This window comes from Melospiza melodia, chromosome 13 (assembly GCF_035770615.1).
Source record: "Melospiza melodia melodia isolate bMelMel2 chromosome 13, bMelMel2.pri, whole genome shotgun sequence".
Classification (NCBI taxonomy): Eukaryota; Metazoa; Chordata; class Aves; order Passeriformes; family Passerellidae; genus Melospiza; species Melospiza melodia.
Window position 1 is genome coordinate 12,031,261 of NC_086206.1, and position 15,432 is coordinate 12,046,692.

General features: G+C 45.8%; 1 protein-coding gene across 3 annotated transcripts; it reads right to left on the minus strand.

The window, feature by feature from the left end:
- Nucleotides 1-576: 576 nt before the first annotated feature.
- On the minus strand, nucleotides 577-13,909 carry AKTIP (AKT interacting protein). 3 transcript variants are annotated; one of them, XM_063167786.1, is made up of 10 exons: nucleotides 13,852-13,909; nucleotides 9,647-9,762; nucleotides 8,186-8,391; nucleotides 6,621-6,685; nucleotides 6,438-6,538; nucleotides 5,166-5,254; nucleotides 4,996-5,094; nucleotides 4,659-4,766; nucleotides 4,036-4,096; nucleotides 577-1,492 (listed from the first exon to the last, which is right to left on the minus strand). In XM_063167786.1, the coding sequence occupies exons 2-10, from the start codon at nucleotides 9,686-9,688 to the stop codon at nucleotides 1,385-1,387; spliced, it is 879 nt and encodes a 292-aa protein (XP_063023856.1). In that variant the 5' UTR covers nucleotides 9,689-9,762; nucleotides 13,852-13,909; the 3' UTR covers nucleotides 577-1,384. The 3 variants fall into 3 exon arrangements, with proteins under 3 accessions (XP_063023856.1, XP_063023853.1, XP_063023854.1); XM_063167783.1 differs by having other exon boundaries at nucleotides 577-1,495; XM_063167784.1 differs by lacking the exon at nucleotides 13,852-13,909 and adding an exon at nucleotides 13,802-13,806 and having other exon boundaries at nucleotides 577-1,495; nucleotides 9,647-9,763.
- Between the last annotated feature and the right edge of the window lie 1,523 nt (nucleotides 13,910-15,432).

A 15,432-nucleotide genomic window follows, 5' to 3' on the forward strand; every position in this document is an offset into this window, starting at 1 on the left:
CCAAGTGTCCAGAATACTGAGCCTATTGGGACACTAATGCCACTCAGAACACTGACAAGAGACAAGTGCCACAAAGCCATCTGGTTTTCCTGTCACTGAGTGTATGACACTACATGGAAAAGTCTCTGTCTCTCTCCTTAGAAGCCAAAGAGTGGTTCTCAAATAGAACATGTTGCAAATGACAAGTGAATTTAACTGTCAGATAAAAACAGAACACAAAAGAACTCCACACAAACCCCACAGCACTGCCCACCCTCCTGAAACACCCCAAGTCACCACAGGCTGTTCCAAGGCAGTTGGCTGCACTAATGCCACCAGCACAGGCAGAGGGAGTCAAAGGAAAAGCAGCCCAGCTCCAAGGGGTGCTTGGCACTACAGGTTTTGATAGGACACTCCTGGGAGGCAAGAAAAGGCATCACACCAGGCTGTGACATTAGGAAGACTCTGTCCCAAGTCCACTTGAGCTTTGGAGCCGCTCCTGGCATCCCATGAGCATCACAAACACCCATGCAGACAAGAGCTAGGTGTTCCCACTCTTCAGTAAGAGTCCACAGCAGCACAAACAGGGACAAAAGCTAGAGCACAGTTTCTTTTTATTTTGTCACTATTAACACACATCAGTCAACTATCCTAAGAAATCCCCTAGACACCTAGGGAACCTAAAACCCTCTAAGATTTTATTAGCTCAAGAGACAACCATTAAAAGCTTTGATTTTAGTGTTTCTGTACTAAAAAGTCTACCAAGCCTGACATTCTGCTTTCACCCTGCCAGACTAATGTGCGCTTTAGTGACAGTATCCATTTACAAATCAATAATACATCATACATCATCCCCAGCTTTACTTCTGGAAAGTGCTAAATGGAGTCAATGAACCGTCTATTTACAATTTCAAATCCTAACATATTTACAATAGAAACCAAAAGTATTTAAAACCATTAAATATAGTGTTTAACTCTGCTATATTAGCTTACATAACACAGCTTAACTCTGGCATCGTATTTCCCATACTAATATTTCCGCCAGTGATTTAAGATTCTTCTTAAAAAATTGCTATTCCTGGAGGGAAAAAATAAAAGCTTAAAAACCAACCCAAAACCTCCAGGCATTTCAGAGCCCTGAGGAATTACCCACCCTAGACAGTCTTCAGGTAGAAGTACTGTAGTGTTCAAGAGAGACTTCCAAACTCCAGGCAAGCCTTTAAAACCTAATGCATATGTAAAACATGAAGAGTCAGTAATCCATTGAACAGGTTTACTGCAGTCACTGCTACCAGTCGGGTTTTACTAATCCGTAGTCAAGAAGGAAACTGCTCTTTGCTGTTTCTCCCTCCGTTACATTCCCTCCACCCCCAGAAAGTGTTGTGTGCACCAGTGTCCAGGACAGCTAAGTGGGCATTGTCTTCTCTTCTTTGCTGAAGGGCTGCACTGAGCCAGGCTTCACCCAGGACAGGCCAGAGACGTGCATGCTTTTGCAGTGCTGATCTTCCGGCTTCTTCTGGGGAAAACAAAGCTGAAGTTACAATTCTAACTCAGCCAAACACCCTCAGCTCTCCCTCCATCTATTTTCCCTTTAGCAAATACAAGCACCATTTCTACCCCTCAAAGGGGAATAATAAGATGGCCACTGGTTTAATTTCTAGGAACATGTGTGGCATCTGCAGAACCACCCTGACAATAGAGGAGTTTTAGGACTTGGGTACAGCTGCCCTCTCCCACCATAAAGACTCCAGGATACTCCTTTTGCTTGGAGGCCCCAGCACTGCACTGCTCCTCAGCACGTTTCTTGGTTCTGCAGAAAGAAATGTCAATCCAAACCTGCCCCAGCACTGCTCCTGTCATTCTGGCTGGCAATGCTGGGTGTGCTGGGGAGGAACCCTGCACCCCACAGGTGGTTGGGAACCCAAATTAATGTGCCAAAGTAGCAATTAATGCCTTTGCTAAACATGGGAGTTTCCTAATGCTTTCCAAGGATGGTCCTGTCCTTCCCTTCCCTGAGCATTTGTCACAGTTAAATGCTTGACAGTAACTATTACCCAACAGTGCAACAAACATTTGGAACTCACTATTGCAATTTAGAAGACAAAAAAAACAAAGGTTGAAATTGAAGAAAAAAGATACAACTTGGAGCATCTGTAGATTCAAAGCAGTTAGAGATCAGTAAATGAGACTTCTCCTCTAGCTGGCAGAAGCAGCAGAAGAGCTTGCAGGATTATTTTAATAGCAGGAAGTGTTCAACAACTACACCACACCAGGACTGGTGTGCTGAGCTGTAGAAAGTGAAAACTGCATGAGCAGACTTGGTTGTAACATGGAAAGTCTTTTACTTGACAAAGCAAATTAAGGCAGCAGGAAGAGAGAACCTGCACTTCTGCCCCTCCCCATGCTTTGTGCCAAAGGTGACAATGTGTGACAGACCTGCCATAACACGTTGGACAACAGCAAACAAGAGGGATGAGTCCAGCCTGAGCCTGGCAGTGGCAGCTGCCTCTCCCATGCTGCACACAGGAGCCACACCTTGGAAAAGCCAAGGGCTCAGCAAGGAACTGGGACATCACTGCCCCTCCTGAATGGCCCAGCTGTTACCCAAGGAACAGAACTCAGGGCTGTAGGAAGATTTGGGAACTTGTTTTTACGAGGAACACTCTCAGCTACACTGACACTTTGGGACACACCTACAGCACAGAAGCTGGGCCATTCCTATCAACAAGCAACTGGAGCAACACAGTACTGTGCCTGCAATAGTTACTGAAGATGTTTGTTTTCATCTAAAAAGAAAACAACAGGCATCACCAAAGAAAAAAGGACAAAAGCAAGGTCACTGTTAGCTATCAGTCTCTGAGACAATATCAGACTCCTTCCATTTCAAGCATTCTGACCTATTTTTTGTCTTTGCTTTAAGGTTAAGAAGGAGGTGAAGAATGAAGGAGAAAGGGATGAGAAAAAGAAGTATCAAAAGTATTTCTCAAGTTTTCTGTGAACATCAAGAAGTCAGTCTTGACAAAATATTTTCCTGTGTGTTCTGAGGCTCTAATGTGACTGGCAGCTGGGAGTACTGCCACAATGAGCTCAGGCAGTGTGATGTATTAAGATCAATTTAAAAACCTCATTCATGCCAGAAGACATGCAAGAACATGAGATAAAGCATGAAGTGTGGAAGACAAGTTCAAACTGACAAAAAATAATTTTTCATTACCCAAAACCCCAGCAAACCATAACACAGCTCTAGGCCAAGTCAGTAACCAAAACATTCCAAGTGCATTTCCTTGCCAGTCCAGCTAGGACAGCAGCCACTGTTTCAGAATCCCTTTGTACTACAAGTGGATTGACTTGTCAGGCCACTCAGTACAGACTCTGAATTGCTGTGTGCCTTGTCAAGTGCAAAGCAGTAATTAAGAAAACAAAACACATGAACAGTCTGAATCTCTTGCATCCCATCACCCATCAGGTGAAAGCTCTATGAGCCAACACATTCCTGCTCTGTCAGAAAGAGCACTCTGGGATGGAAGGAACTCCCAGCACCTTTTGGTGAACTGATGTTGCCTCATCAGAAATCTGCAGCATTAGAGAAGTGAGCAAGAGACTGTGCTTGTGCTGCTTCAGAAACTTTGCAAGGAGAAGAAAGTGCTGAAGCTTTGATTCAGTTATAAAAGATCTCAACAGAAGAAAACAAAGCAGCTGGGGATTGTCAGGTAATGAAATGAGTAATGGTCACAGTCATGACAAGTGCAGGACAAGCTAACAGGCTGCCAGTGAATCTCTTCAACCCTTCCACCCATAAACAATCAAGAAAAAAATCTGCTTTGTGCCAAGAGTTGTACTAACAAAGCTTTCTGGCTAAGTGACTAATTACTCAACACACTGAAGTTAGAGCAGTGACATAACTGCTTCGTTAGGAGGCCACAGCAGCTCCAGCATTCCTGCTGGGCCAAAAGAGGGATGGGAAAAGGTCTCTCCAGTACACAGAGACAGAGAATCTTTCTTCCTCTATCAGGCAATAAACCCTTCCTAGAGTGAGAATGTGAACTTTGCACGTACCTTCTGAGTCAACATCTTCTCTCTAGCTTCATCATGTATAGCTGGATTCCATGGAGAAAAACTATAGGAAAAGCATAGTTTACTCTTACTTGGCATTTAGGCACACCACAGCAGAGAGAGAGCAGAAAGCAGTGATTTTCCTTTGTTTAGTTCATTGAAATTTAAGTAAATTACAAAAGTGGTGTTAAAACATATAATTAAGAACTAAATTCATATTGTCATGGATCTTTTCAACAATAAATGTTTAGATTTTAATTTCTGACAACTGGAAAATCATGTGACATGAAAAACCACTCATATTCACCATGGAGCTGACTAGTCCATCCCTCATGCATCCAAGCTTTAGGAGGATTTTACAACTCTGACCAAAGCTACAGTAGTGCAAACTGAGCTCAGGAAAGCCAGAAAGCAATGTTAATTCATGGGTACTTCTGCCTGAGGGAGATGGGTGTTTAAGGGCTTTTTGTTTCTTCTGAGGTTTGTTTGGTTATTGTTTGGAGATTTTTTTTTTTCTATAACAAAAGCAGGTCACTTAGCCTGACAGAGAAAGGCTGCCATCAGCAACTACACCAAAACTTGCTCCCAAAACATTAGGACAGACTGAATTTGCTCAGAGTACTCACATGATTGCATAGGGGTCCTCTATTTTGGGCTGATCAAATAAATGACTACTGCATAGTTTGACACTGTCTACCACTTTACTTTTGAACAGCTGAACATCCTTTTCATACCTGCAAGACAGAAGTAAGTAGTGTTAAGTAACTGCAAGGAGCCACAAGTTTGCTCTAGAAGCACAGACTTGGCAAACCCCCACTTGAGTTCCTAACACAACCAAGCCTGGAGGCACAGACCACGAGTGGACAGAATTTTACAAACCTTTTGTTTCTGCAAAAAAACAGAATGGTTTTTTATGCCAAAACCTCTTAAGAGGCCATGCCCATACACATGGAAGATACTCACAGCACTGCAGCCTCAGGGTTCAGAGGACTGGTTGTGTCAATCTTGTAGAAGACTCTGCGAGCGTACATCAACACTTGCCATATGTGATTATGATTTCTCCTAAAAAGAACAAAGCACGATGAAGAATGGAACAGACTTCTCAAATTATCCATCAAATTGTCAGCACTAACCTCCATTTTGCAAATGCTCTTTTCACATCCAGTTCACCAGATAAAGGGTCCACTAGTGGGTGGAAGACAGGCAGGTCAAAAACCAAGCGCTGTGTTAGAAAAAAAGAAAATTCATTATGACAACTTCAATCCTAATGCCAACACCACTGGGTGAAGGTCAGTCAAGTGTTGCTTCCAAATACTTAATTGTTACTGTATTAAAACAAAGCAACTGCAAGCGATTGCTCCCAGCTGTGAAACTGTAACCCAACACACCTGTGTAACATGCAGGGTCTTGTCCTCTCTGAGATGCTATCACCAAATCAGGAAACTAATCCAGTTAACTGCACAGGCACTAGTGCCAACACAGGTGATATCAGATAAGAACAGATTAAAGGAGTTTTTCTGGTTTAGCTATTTGTGACTGAAAGCTTTTTACATACCTGAGCTACAATCAATACTTTTTTTTATCCTACACACTTAACTCAGCAGTGACACCTTGGTGTCTTCAGCTCTGTACAGCTCAGGAATGTGTTCACATGTTTTTCCAAAAGAAAACTGAGTTTCAAGAGAAAGGTTTCCTACTAGTTCTGTTATTTTAAAGATGAGAGCTTTACATAAAACTTGACACCAAGCAGGCAGCTACCCAACACAGCAGTTGTGTGCACCTGCCCTCAAATCTCCCTCTTAAAGAAGTGTGGCCAAGAGGGTAAGCTGCTCTGAAGAGTCTGACTGCCACAAATTATTTCTTTTATTTTTAAATTGGTCTAATAACTTGGAACCCTTTCACTAAAGAGAAAGCAGAGATGGAATATAACACCATACTACTCCCTTTGCTTCACCATGTTCTCCTCAAATTTTTAGTTCCTTGTTTCAATGTAATTTAGAAGAGACAATCAAGAAATCCTGCAGTATTATAGCAAGCACAGCAGAGGTGTCTGGATTTTACATTCCATTATATCACTACTCAGAATTCTGTTACCTCCAAGGGCTTCAGTTTCAAGTTCCTGCTGAGGAAGTAGCAAATCAAGAGTGGAAGGAAAGAAGTGGTTGATTACTTAACACCCTAATGCATCTGACCTCAGGAAGTTCACTCCACACCAGTCTCAGCAATCAGAGTAATGTAATTCCTCCACAGTGGTTTGCAAATGTGTACAAGACATGGCAAATGAGCCCAGTCAAGTGAACAAAATGAGTTCAAGGAAAAGGGAAACTAATTGGTGGATCAGCTTTAATAAAAAGCTACACTTACACCACCAGGAAAGAGGGAAAAGCCAAGACACAGCCACTTACCGGGCAGTCTCCATCTGGGTAATTATCAGGAATATAGACAGTGAACTTGAAAACACCATCCTGGTAGAGCCCGTGCCTTATGAATATCACACCAAACCACACTGCAAGTGACAAAGTTTGTTTGAGTGAAGGAATTAACAAATGCACATAGATAAAAGAATTTAAAGTGAAGTTTGAACTTACTCAAAGCCGATCGGTAGGAGGGCTGCACGTAGACACCGGGCAACTTCTGCTTCACCACCAAGGTGCTGCAACCAGAGAGAGCTCTCAGAGCCACTGACACAGCAAACCCAGCAAGCACCACCCACAGCCCAACAGGGCTTCCTTCCACAAACTCACTCCCAATTCCCAAGGCTGCTCACAGGAGGAGGTGGCAAATATAGTGAAATCACACACTTTTCCTCCTGCATTTTGCACCACTCCACCTGAGGACTTACTAGCAGAGAACACTATTCTCTCCTGATTAAACTAAGTAGAGAAGCACAAAAGCTCTTCCCTTAGTAGATGCATTTAACATGTCAGTATAGAAATTTACAATGTTTTACTGAATCTCCAGTCTCAAAGTAAGGAAGAAAAAAGAAATTAAATTAAGTAATTTTGAACACAGATTCACAGTCAATTGTAGTTGCTGCTGAAATGTGATCAAACTTCAACCTCAATTTTAAACAAGTATTTTTTTCAGTTTTAGATGACACTATGCTGCAGATCAAGCAAAGATTATACTGACAATGGCCAGAACAAACAAAAAACCAAATTAACTTCACAGGTTTTCCAGTTACTTGGTGTAGAGTTCATTAAACTCTACATGCTTGCACAAATAAACAACATTCTTAAAGCAAAACATTAACACAGTTCTCTACTTACCATTTCCCTAGCATTTATTATTAGTTCCCCAATAATGAATTTGCATTATAGTACCAATATATTTACTCAGAAGAAAAATATCTTTCTTGAATTAAAAGGCAATGTCAATTCCTTGAAAAAGAAATAAATGTTTTGAGAGTTCTCACTTTCAATTTAACAGTTAAATACAAGAACTGAGCCTCAGTGTTGCACAAGGACTCCAGGGATTTCATTCCAAAAGGCTCCACATACTTGGGAATCCAGTATGTCTATTACAGAGGAAGTCCCTTCAGCTCTGTAGCACTAACCATTACATAACTAGAAAGTTCTCAAGACAGATTGTTATGCTCCCACAGCAGCCTACAAACCACTAGATGGGTGAAATGCAGCTCCTCCCTCACAAGTTTCACTTTAAATATCACAGAAATGAATACAGACTTTCTAACATCCCCTTGATCAAGTGGATCAGGCAGTGTTCAAGTGTTTCATGTGACAACTGAAGGAAGGTCCCACATCCTAACTCCACCGATAGCACCATGTATTCATGAGCATCTTCCCACCTGACATCTGCTTGCTTCTATTTTAATACTTTTTCAAATACTTGATATTTCTGACCAAAAAGCTATTAGGATAACTAAACTCACAATGTGCTTACTTCAAGATTAAGAAATGTAATAATTCAGAGAATGACATCTAAAAGCACCCCTTAAAATCTCATCTTTCTTCTCCCTTTCTGTCTCAAGAGATCAAGGCTGCTGCTCCAGAAAAAGAACTCTGCAGACAATGTTTTCCTGCCTTCAAGGACTATGACAGACATCATGCAAGAACTAGGTCCCTGCAGGGCTTTTTCCCCACTGAAGCATAAGCCCAGTGACCCAAAAAAGATGAAAAAAGTGAAAACCTACAATTCTGCAAGTAGTGAGTACTCCAAATAAAAAGGCCCATAGGAAGCATGTGTTCCATTGGTGGACTGGGAGGAGGTGGCAGGAGAAGCAGGCTTGGTTATTGGCACAGCATTCTTTGGGATGGAAGGCAACTGTTTCTTTGCAGATCCTCGCAGGGGACTGGTTCGAAGCTCTGCACTCAGTGTTTTCTCTTCAGTGTCAGATCTCTGTCAAACCAAAGGAGAACCATGAGATCACAGACCATATTTCAGACACATTTAACACATGAACATATTTTAACACAGGTCTAAACCAAATTATGGTAATTACAAGTTAGGCTAATGAAACATATCTTGGGGTTTGGTGATCTAATGCTTGAGGAAGGGCATGGAGGGGTGTCCCTTTGCATTTTATTTTTATATAGACTTTTGTTTAACTGAACACAACCTACAAGTACAGAAGTATTCAATGCTGGATAGGAAATCTGCAGATTAGGTCAAATGCTTAAGGAGGCTTACATTTATTTAGAACCTGAAACCAGACAGTATATAACATCAGCTTACAAGCCAATCTATTTCTAGCACACAGTGCATCACGATAAATCATTTCTACTGACAACATCCTTACACTGCAGACTTCAAAGACTCTTTAAAGTAGTGTAGTAAAACTGAGATGAAATCAAGGTTTTATGTATTTCACTTCCTGACTGTGCTTAAGACATTCCACTTGGAACTGATCCTATAGCTCACTCCTACAGTGAAAGAATCACCCCTTGGCAGTTGCACCAAGTTTAAATAGTTTTACTATAGGAACCTTTTTATGCCTTTGCTGTCTTTTCTTGGAAGAAAAGAACAAACCACTGCCAACAAGCACTGTACTACTCACAGACCCCAAAATTATTCTACAGATTGCCAGGACGAATGTGCAGGCTACAGACTTGTGCTTAGGCTACATGTGGTGACTTAAAGGCAGGATTTAAGCTGTGGTGTTTTGAAGGGCCCAAGACCTGGACTCATGATCTCATGATCAATGTTACATAATTTGCCCTAGTACTGAGCACCTGGGAGGTGATTAACCCTAGAACTCCTATGCTTTTATTACTGCTACAACCTCAAAAATCAACATAGTTTTGTCAAAGCTCATTGCACATGCTATGGCTAAGCTCTACATAAGACACTAAAATGTCTTAAGAAAAAAGTGTTTTCACCACTTGATCTAATTTGTTTCACATTTCCTACTCAAAGATGTTTCAGATAAAAAAAAAAAATCAACAAATTCTGGAGTAGACTATGCACAGGCACATTCCAGCTAACACACCTAACACACCTCAAAGCCAGTTTACACTTTTACTGAAGGTGATCACAACCCTGGGGATAAATGCACAATAAAACACCATGTGCAGATCACCTGATGTTTTTTCCCAGCACTGCTAGCACCCCTCCCAAGCATGACAACACTCCCTGGCATCCACTCACTGCACACCTTGCGCACAGAACCTGTAGACATGCTCCAGAAAGGGTTCATAACGCGAATGCCAAACAAGGGGCTGCAACTTCCCGCTGCCTTCGGGGTGTCCTCAGGCCCTTTGGACTTGTACCCTAAAAGGACACAGAACAAACAGGCATTTAACAGATAAACAGCACTCTACATATAAATAGGATTCAGATCTAATTCTGCAGTCATTATTGTTCTGTAACTTCAGGAGAAAACTTCATGTAAGACCAACAAGAGTTAAAAATGCCAAAGCTCTATTATGTGCTCCAGAAGAATAATGTGTCTATTTTTGCACCTGAATCTCTGCCTCCTTTCTGCTGGAAAAAGACTCTACATTCTGCATTCCATATTCATCTTGCCAATGAGAAGAAAATAAAAGGGTCCTCTCTTGGCTCAGCACAGTTTAGGAAGACTCTCTACACTGGCAAATATTAAAGTTATCACCTCCCCATTTCAGTCCAGCACCAGACAGAACCATGACCCTGCTAACAACTGTCCCTTGCAGATATTCTTGACTTTGCACATTTCTGAAGTGTCCCAGTTAGAGAAATTCTCTGTCATTCCCAGTGACAGAGATGATCCTTTCATTGAGTTTGCCTCATGTATGTGTCATTTTGTTTTCATCTGCATTGGAACACCACCAGGAATAGACAAAGCCACAGAACACAGAAGTTTCTCTGTGGCTTATTTAATGGTTTCATTATTAGCACTAAGGCTTAGTGCTCTTTAGATCAGCAGCCCAATAACAAGGACTTCAGCAGTATTTGGAGTTTCAGTGTCATCTACTGTCTATGCACTTGCTTTCCTCTCTTTTTTTTTTTTAAGTCTTGCTATTCCTGGTTCAAGAACTGTGCCTATTGCCTCCACTCTTTTTTCCCTCTCCAGTTCTACTTTCCTTCCTTCTCTCAACCTCCCATTTTTGGCTCTATCACCTTAGGTTTTGAGGCACTTTACTCAGTTTCTTTAATAGAAAGTTGCCCAGCATGGATCAAGAAAGCTAAAGTGATGTGAGAAAGAGAGCCAGTGGCACAGGTTTCTACTGTGGTCAACACTACATTTTTACTACAGTAAGGAAGGCAGCATCTGTTTACCATTGGTCTGATTAGTTTATAGAGAAAACTGAAACATTACGACCAAAATCTTCCTAAAATTAAAATAAATGCTAATCTTATTCAAAGAAAAAAAAAATCATCCACAAACAAAATAAACCATACCCAGACAATTTATCCAAAGAAAGTCTAGGAATTTTAAATGCTTAAAAGAAACATCAATATCAAATCATAGCCTTCTAGGCTATGCAGCAGCTAACCATTAAAACAACACAAGCACCTTTCAGAAAAGTGATGAAAAATAATTAATTTCCCCACCCAAAATCATCCCAAACATTCCAGCATACAACAGGTTCAGCAGCCAGAGTTCCACATCATTCTGAGCCGCTGAAGAGACAAAGTCCAAGCACAGCTGCTGCCCTGTGAGAGCAGGGAGAAGATGTTTTCACTTTTCCCCATCTCTGGCCTGGAAAGCAGAGCCATGCCACAGGGCTGTGCCACAGCCTTTGCCATGCAGGCAGCCAGACTCAGAGAGGCAGGAAGACACGGGGCCAGGAAGGCAGGAGACGTTTCCTGGGGAAACTCCCGAGGGTGGAGGAACTGACGCACAAAGAGCACCTGAGCTCCAGCTCTGACAAGGGGGACAAGTGCTGCAAGTGAGGTACGGGCTGGAACACAATCAGCTGGGATCTGCAGTGATTGTGGGATTGGGGTGGGATCAGACTGTTTGTTTTGGGCTGCAGGTTTTTTACAACCAGGCAATACAAGCTGCAATATCCCAGCACCAGAGACGGGAGAAAAGGAGTCAGCAGGACAAAGAACAACACAGGCAGGTAAAAACCAGCCCCAGCTACTCCCAGGGAGACAGGGAACTTATCCACTGATGTTGGATGCAGCTCAGTCACCAGATCCACCCTACAGAGAGCAGCTATGTATCTCAGGACACTTCCAGCTTTGCCTACTTACATGCTATTAAGAGCTAATAAAACATTATTTGAGCTTTAGTTAAGCTAAAGAATAACTTCCAGGTTGTCTTTTATCCAGTTGCTTGCCAGTTATAAGTCATATACAGTATCATCCTAAATTTATTGTTAAACTGCCTCCAGTCTCATACACCTGCTAAAACACTGTTCACAGTGGAGCACCCAGAACCTCAGAGTACAAGTTTCCCAGAAGAGGGGCATTTAGGGAGCCTTCCAGGGTGTTTTAGAAGTTTATTTCTAATCACACTGACTCCTATGCGGCATGAAAGTGGAACACCTTAGCTCTAAAGGAAACTTATCCACAACTGCTTCTGCTCTCTAGTACCTTCACCTTGCAATTTACCACCCATCACTGATCACAGAAATGATGAAAATCAGTATTAAAAACAATAACCAAGTAACAGCAAATTTACATTTGACTGTCTATCCTTCTTACTATGTCTACAGCAGACAAACGAGAGCCAAGTTCTGATATTATTAAGTGGAATTTCCAGGCAGTTTAGGCATTCACACCTCCCCAGGGCTCAGTGCCTGCCTCAAGGCACCCACCATTATGGCATCTTCCAGTGCTGTAACTACTAAAACCATCAGCCTCCCAAAACAACCCAATACTGCCTCCTCATTTGATGCAAAAGGAATAAAAACATTCAAAACTATCCCCCTCTCTGTCCTTTCACACTGTCAACATTCACAGAATCTCACCCAGAAGAGCTCAATAGTGTGCCAGTGCATTCTACTGATTTCTCCTGCTTTAAGAATAGCAAGCAACAGCAACCCTCCTGAGCTGTCCTCCTCCCACAGCTACCTTCTTCTCTAGTGCTTTCCTTTCAGTAAAACACCAACTAGACAAAGACAACACTTCTGAACAAACTTCAAATATTGCTTCTTGCAAAGGCCTTTTAAGTTATCCACAGCACCACACTGGGACCAAAAGCCACCTGCTGCCAGGCATAACTTCATGTCCACCCTCTCCAGGTATGCAATACACACCAGCAGTCAGAGCAAGTGTAAAGTCATCTGACGCTTCATCAGCTTTCACTCTAAAAGACTTCAAAAAACTGAAGTTATCATTAGCAAAATCATAACATTTAAGTTCTTTGCTTTTGCACCTTTTCCTTCTCTACATCAGATATTGTCATTTTCAAAAAGTCCCATTTTACCCACTGTTGTAGTATGTGTCATATTTTTCTCCTCTCCCCAACAGAGTTACTTGATCAAACACAACACTAAAGCAATGCGAAAAAAAATCAAAACTTTATCTGCCTGGAACAGAGCACTCTTCTAAAGATTTTCTGGAAACGTCAACAAATCAAAGAGAGCCACTCCCACAGCTGAGAGCAAACTGAGCTCCTTCAGCAGAGCCCCAGAGAACAGTGCATACCGCACACACAATGTTACGTGCTGGTCCAGCAACCGTTGCTGTCAGCTCACCCTGGATCTCATTTCTCCCCAGCACAGCCTCTCCTGACCGCCTTTGGACCCCAGGCCTCGATCACCCGCACCTTAACGTGCCGGACAACACGGGAGCGCTGCTGGCGGCGAACAGGAGCACTGACCAGTCAAGCCTGTTCGCCAACTCTTCTTCCACAGGTGGGTTACACGCTCCATACCAGCACCTGCTGCTACGAGCTCAGGCCACCAGGAAACTGCAATTACGCCAGCGACACCTGCTCTCAGACAGCAGCCTAAGGGACACACACGGCTGCTGGCCGGCCGAGTTCCCGGCACAGGGCGCTCCAGCGGGAGCTGTCAGCCGGGGTCACGGCAGGTTAAGCGCAGTCTGTGAAGCCGGAGCGGGCCCCGGGGTGTTTCCCGCCGAGGCCGCGGCCGTGCGGCAGCGCCAAGCCGCTGGCAGGGCGGGGAGGGTCGGGCAGAGCGCTGGCAGCGCCGGGCCGAGCCCCGCTGGCAGCCGCCGGGCCCGCGGCGCCGCTCGCCCCCTCACGGGGCAGCCCCAACGGGCCGCGCCCGCCCGGCCCCTCCCGGCGGCAGGTGACGGCCCCGCGGGCGCGGACACCCCGCAGCCCTCAGCGACACAACAGCCCCGCTGCCCTCCCGTGCCGTGCCGCGGGGACCGGACCCCCGCGCCCACCGCCGCCGCTGCTCTCGCCCGGGAGGCTCCGCCCGGACAGCGCCGGCGCTGCGGCCCCTCGCGCTCACTCACCGAGGCTCCGCCGCTCCCCGCGCGGCCCAGGCCCGCCGCCACCGCCGCTCCCGCTACCCCCGGCACAGCCCCATTTACCGCCCGCCCCTCGGGCCGCACATCCGGGCCGCCCCCCGCCGCCAATGGGCTCCTGCCGCCGCCAGTACCGCCCCGCGGGGCGGGCGGCGCGGCCGCAGCCGCCACTCAGAGCGCGGGACGGGCCCTGACGCGCCGGGGCCGCCCCGGCTCCGTCAGCGAGCGGGACGGGAGCTGCGGGCCCCACCCCGCGCACGGCGATTGGCCCGGGAGCCTGTCCGTCTGTGGCTGGCGGACCAATGGAACCGGGCGGGTGCACCTGTCACTCTCTCAGCAGGGTGAATACGCCACGGGGTGGAGCTTAGAGAAGAGAGCAACTCTCATTGGTCAGTGGGCCGCGCGGGGACGCACACATTGGCCGGCGGGGCCGAGAGGCCGCCTGGGGCGGGGCCTGCGGCCCGTCCGGCACCGCCCCGTGTCCGAGCGCCGGTCCCAGCGGGGCCGCTGAGGGAGGATGGTCGGGCTGAGGGAGCGGGATGGCGGCTGCCGGGCTGCTGGGGAAAGCCCGGGGGAGGGCAGGAAAGGCGGAGCTGTGACGATGCAAGCCGGGACAGCCGCGGGGACAGCCGCGGGGACACGTTCCCGCAGCGGACAGCGAGGGGCAGCGGAACAGTGGCACAGCGCTGCAGCGCGGTGAACACCGTGTGTGTGTGCCTGAGGGATCCACTCTGCCTCTCCAACACTGTGCAGCTAACGCTGCCTGTATGAGCCAAGAGCTCCAGCCTCCTACTGGAGGTGACGTAACCAGCATGGACTTTCGTCACTCCTCTCGCAGGCTACAAAATGGACATTTAAAAAACATTTTCAATTTAATTGTTTTGTGGTTTTTTTCCCTCACAGACTCACAGAATGTTGCAGGTTGGAAGGGACCACAGTGGGTTCCCGGGTCCAACCTCCCTGGTCAGGCAGAATTCCCCAGAGCACAGGCACAGGGCTGTGTCCAGACAGTTCTGGAATGTTCCAGCAAGGAGACTCCACAGGCTCTGGCCAGGCTGTTCCGTGCTCGGGCCCTGCACAGCAAAGAACCTACACAAACCATACAAACCTACATAACCTTACTTGATAATTACTGATATTAACATGACTTGCTCATCTCCAGGTGGAACTCCCTGGGCACCATTCCTGCCCCTTCCTCTGTCCCATTGCTGGGCCCCAGGAGCAGAGCCTGGTCCCTGCTCGGAGCCCTCGCTGCAGACAGCACAGACAGGGCTGAGAGTTCCTCAGCCATCTCCTCTCAAAGGCAAACAGCCCCAGCCCCCTCAGCCTTCCCTTGCAGGAGAGGCTCCCATCCCTTGGTCACCTTTGTTGGATGGACTCACTCGGGAGCTCTGTGACTGTCATGCTGAGGAGCCCAGAGCTGCAGAGCGCTCCAGATGTGCCCGAGCAGGGCTGAGCAGAGCGGCAGCATCACCCCTGAGCTGCTGGCAATGCTCTTCCTATGTACTCCAGGATCCCTCTGCCCTTATTAGCCACAAGACTACACTTGATGGCATATTTCAAAGCTCC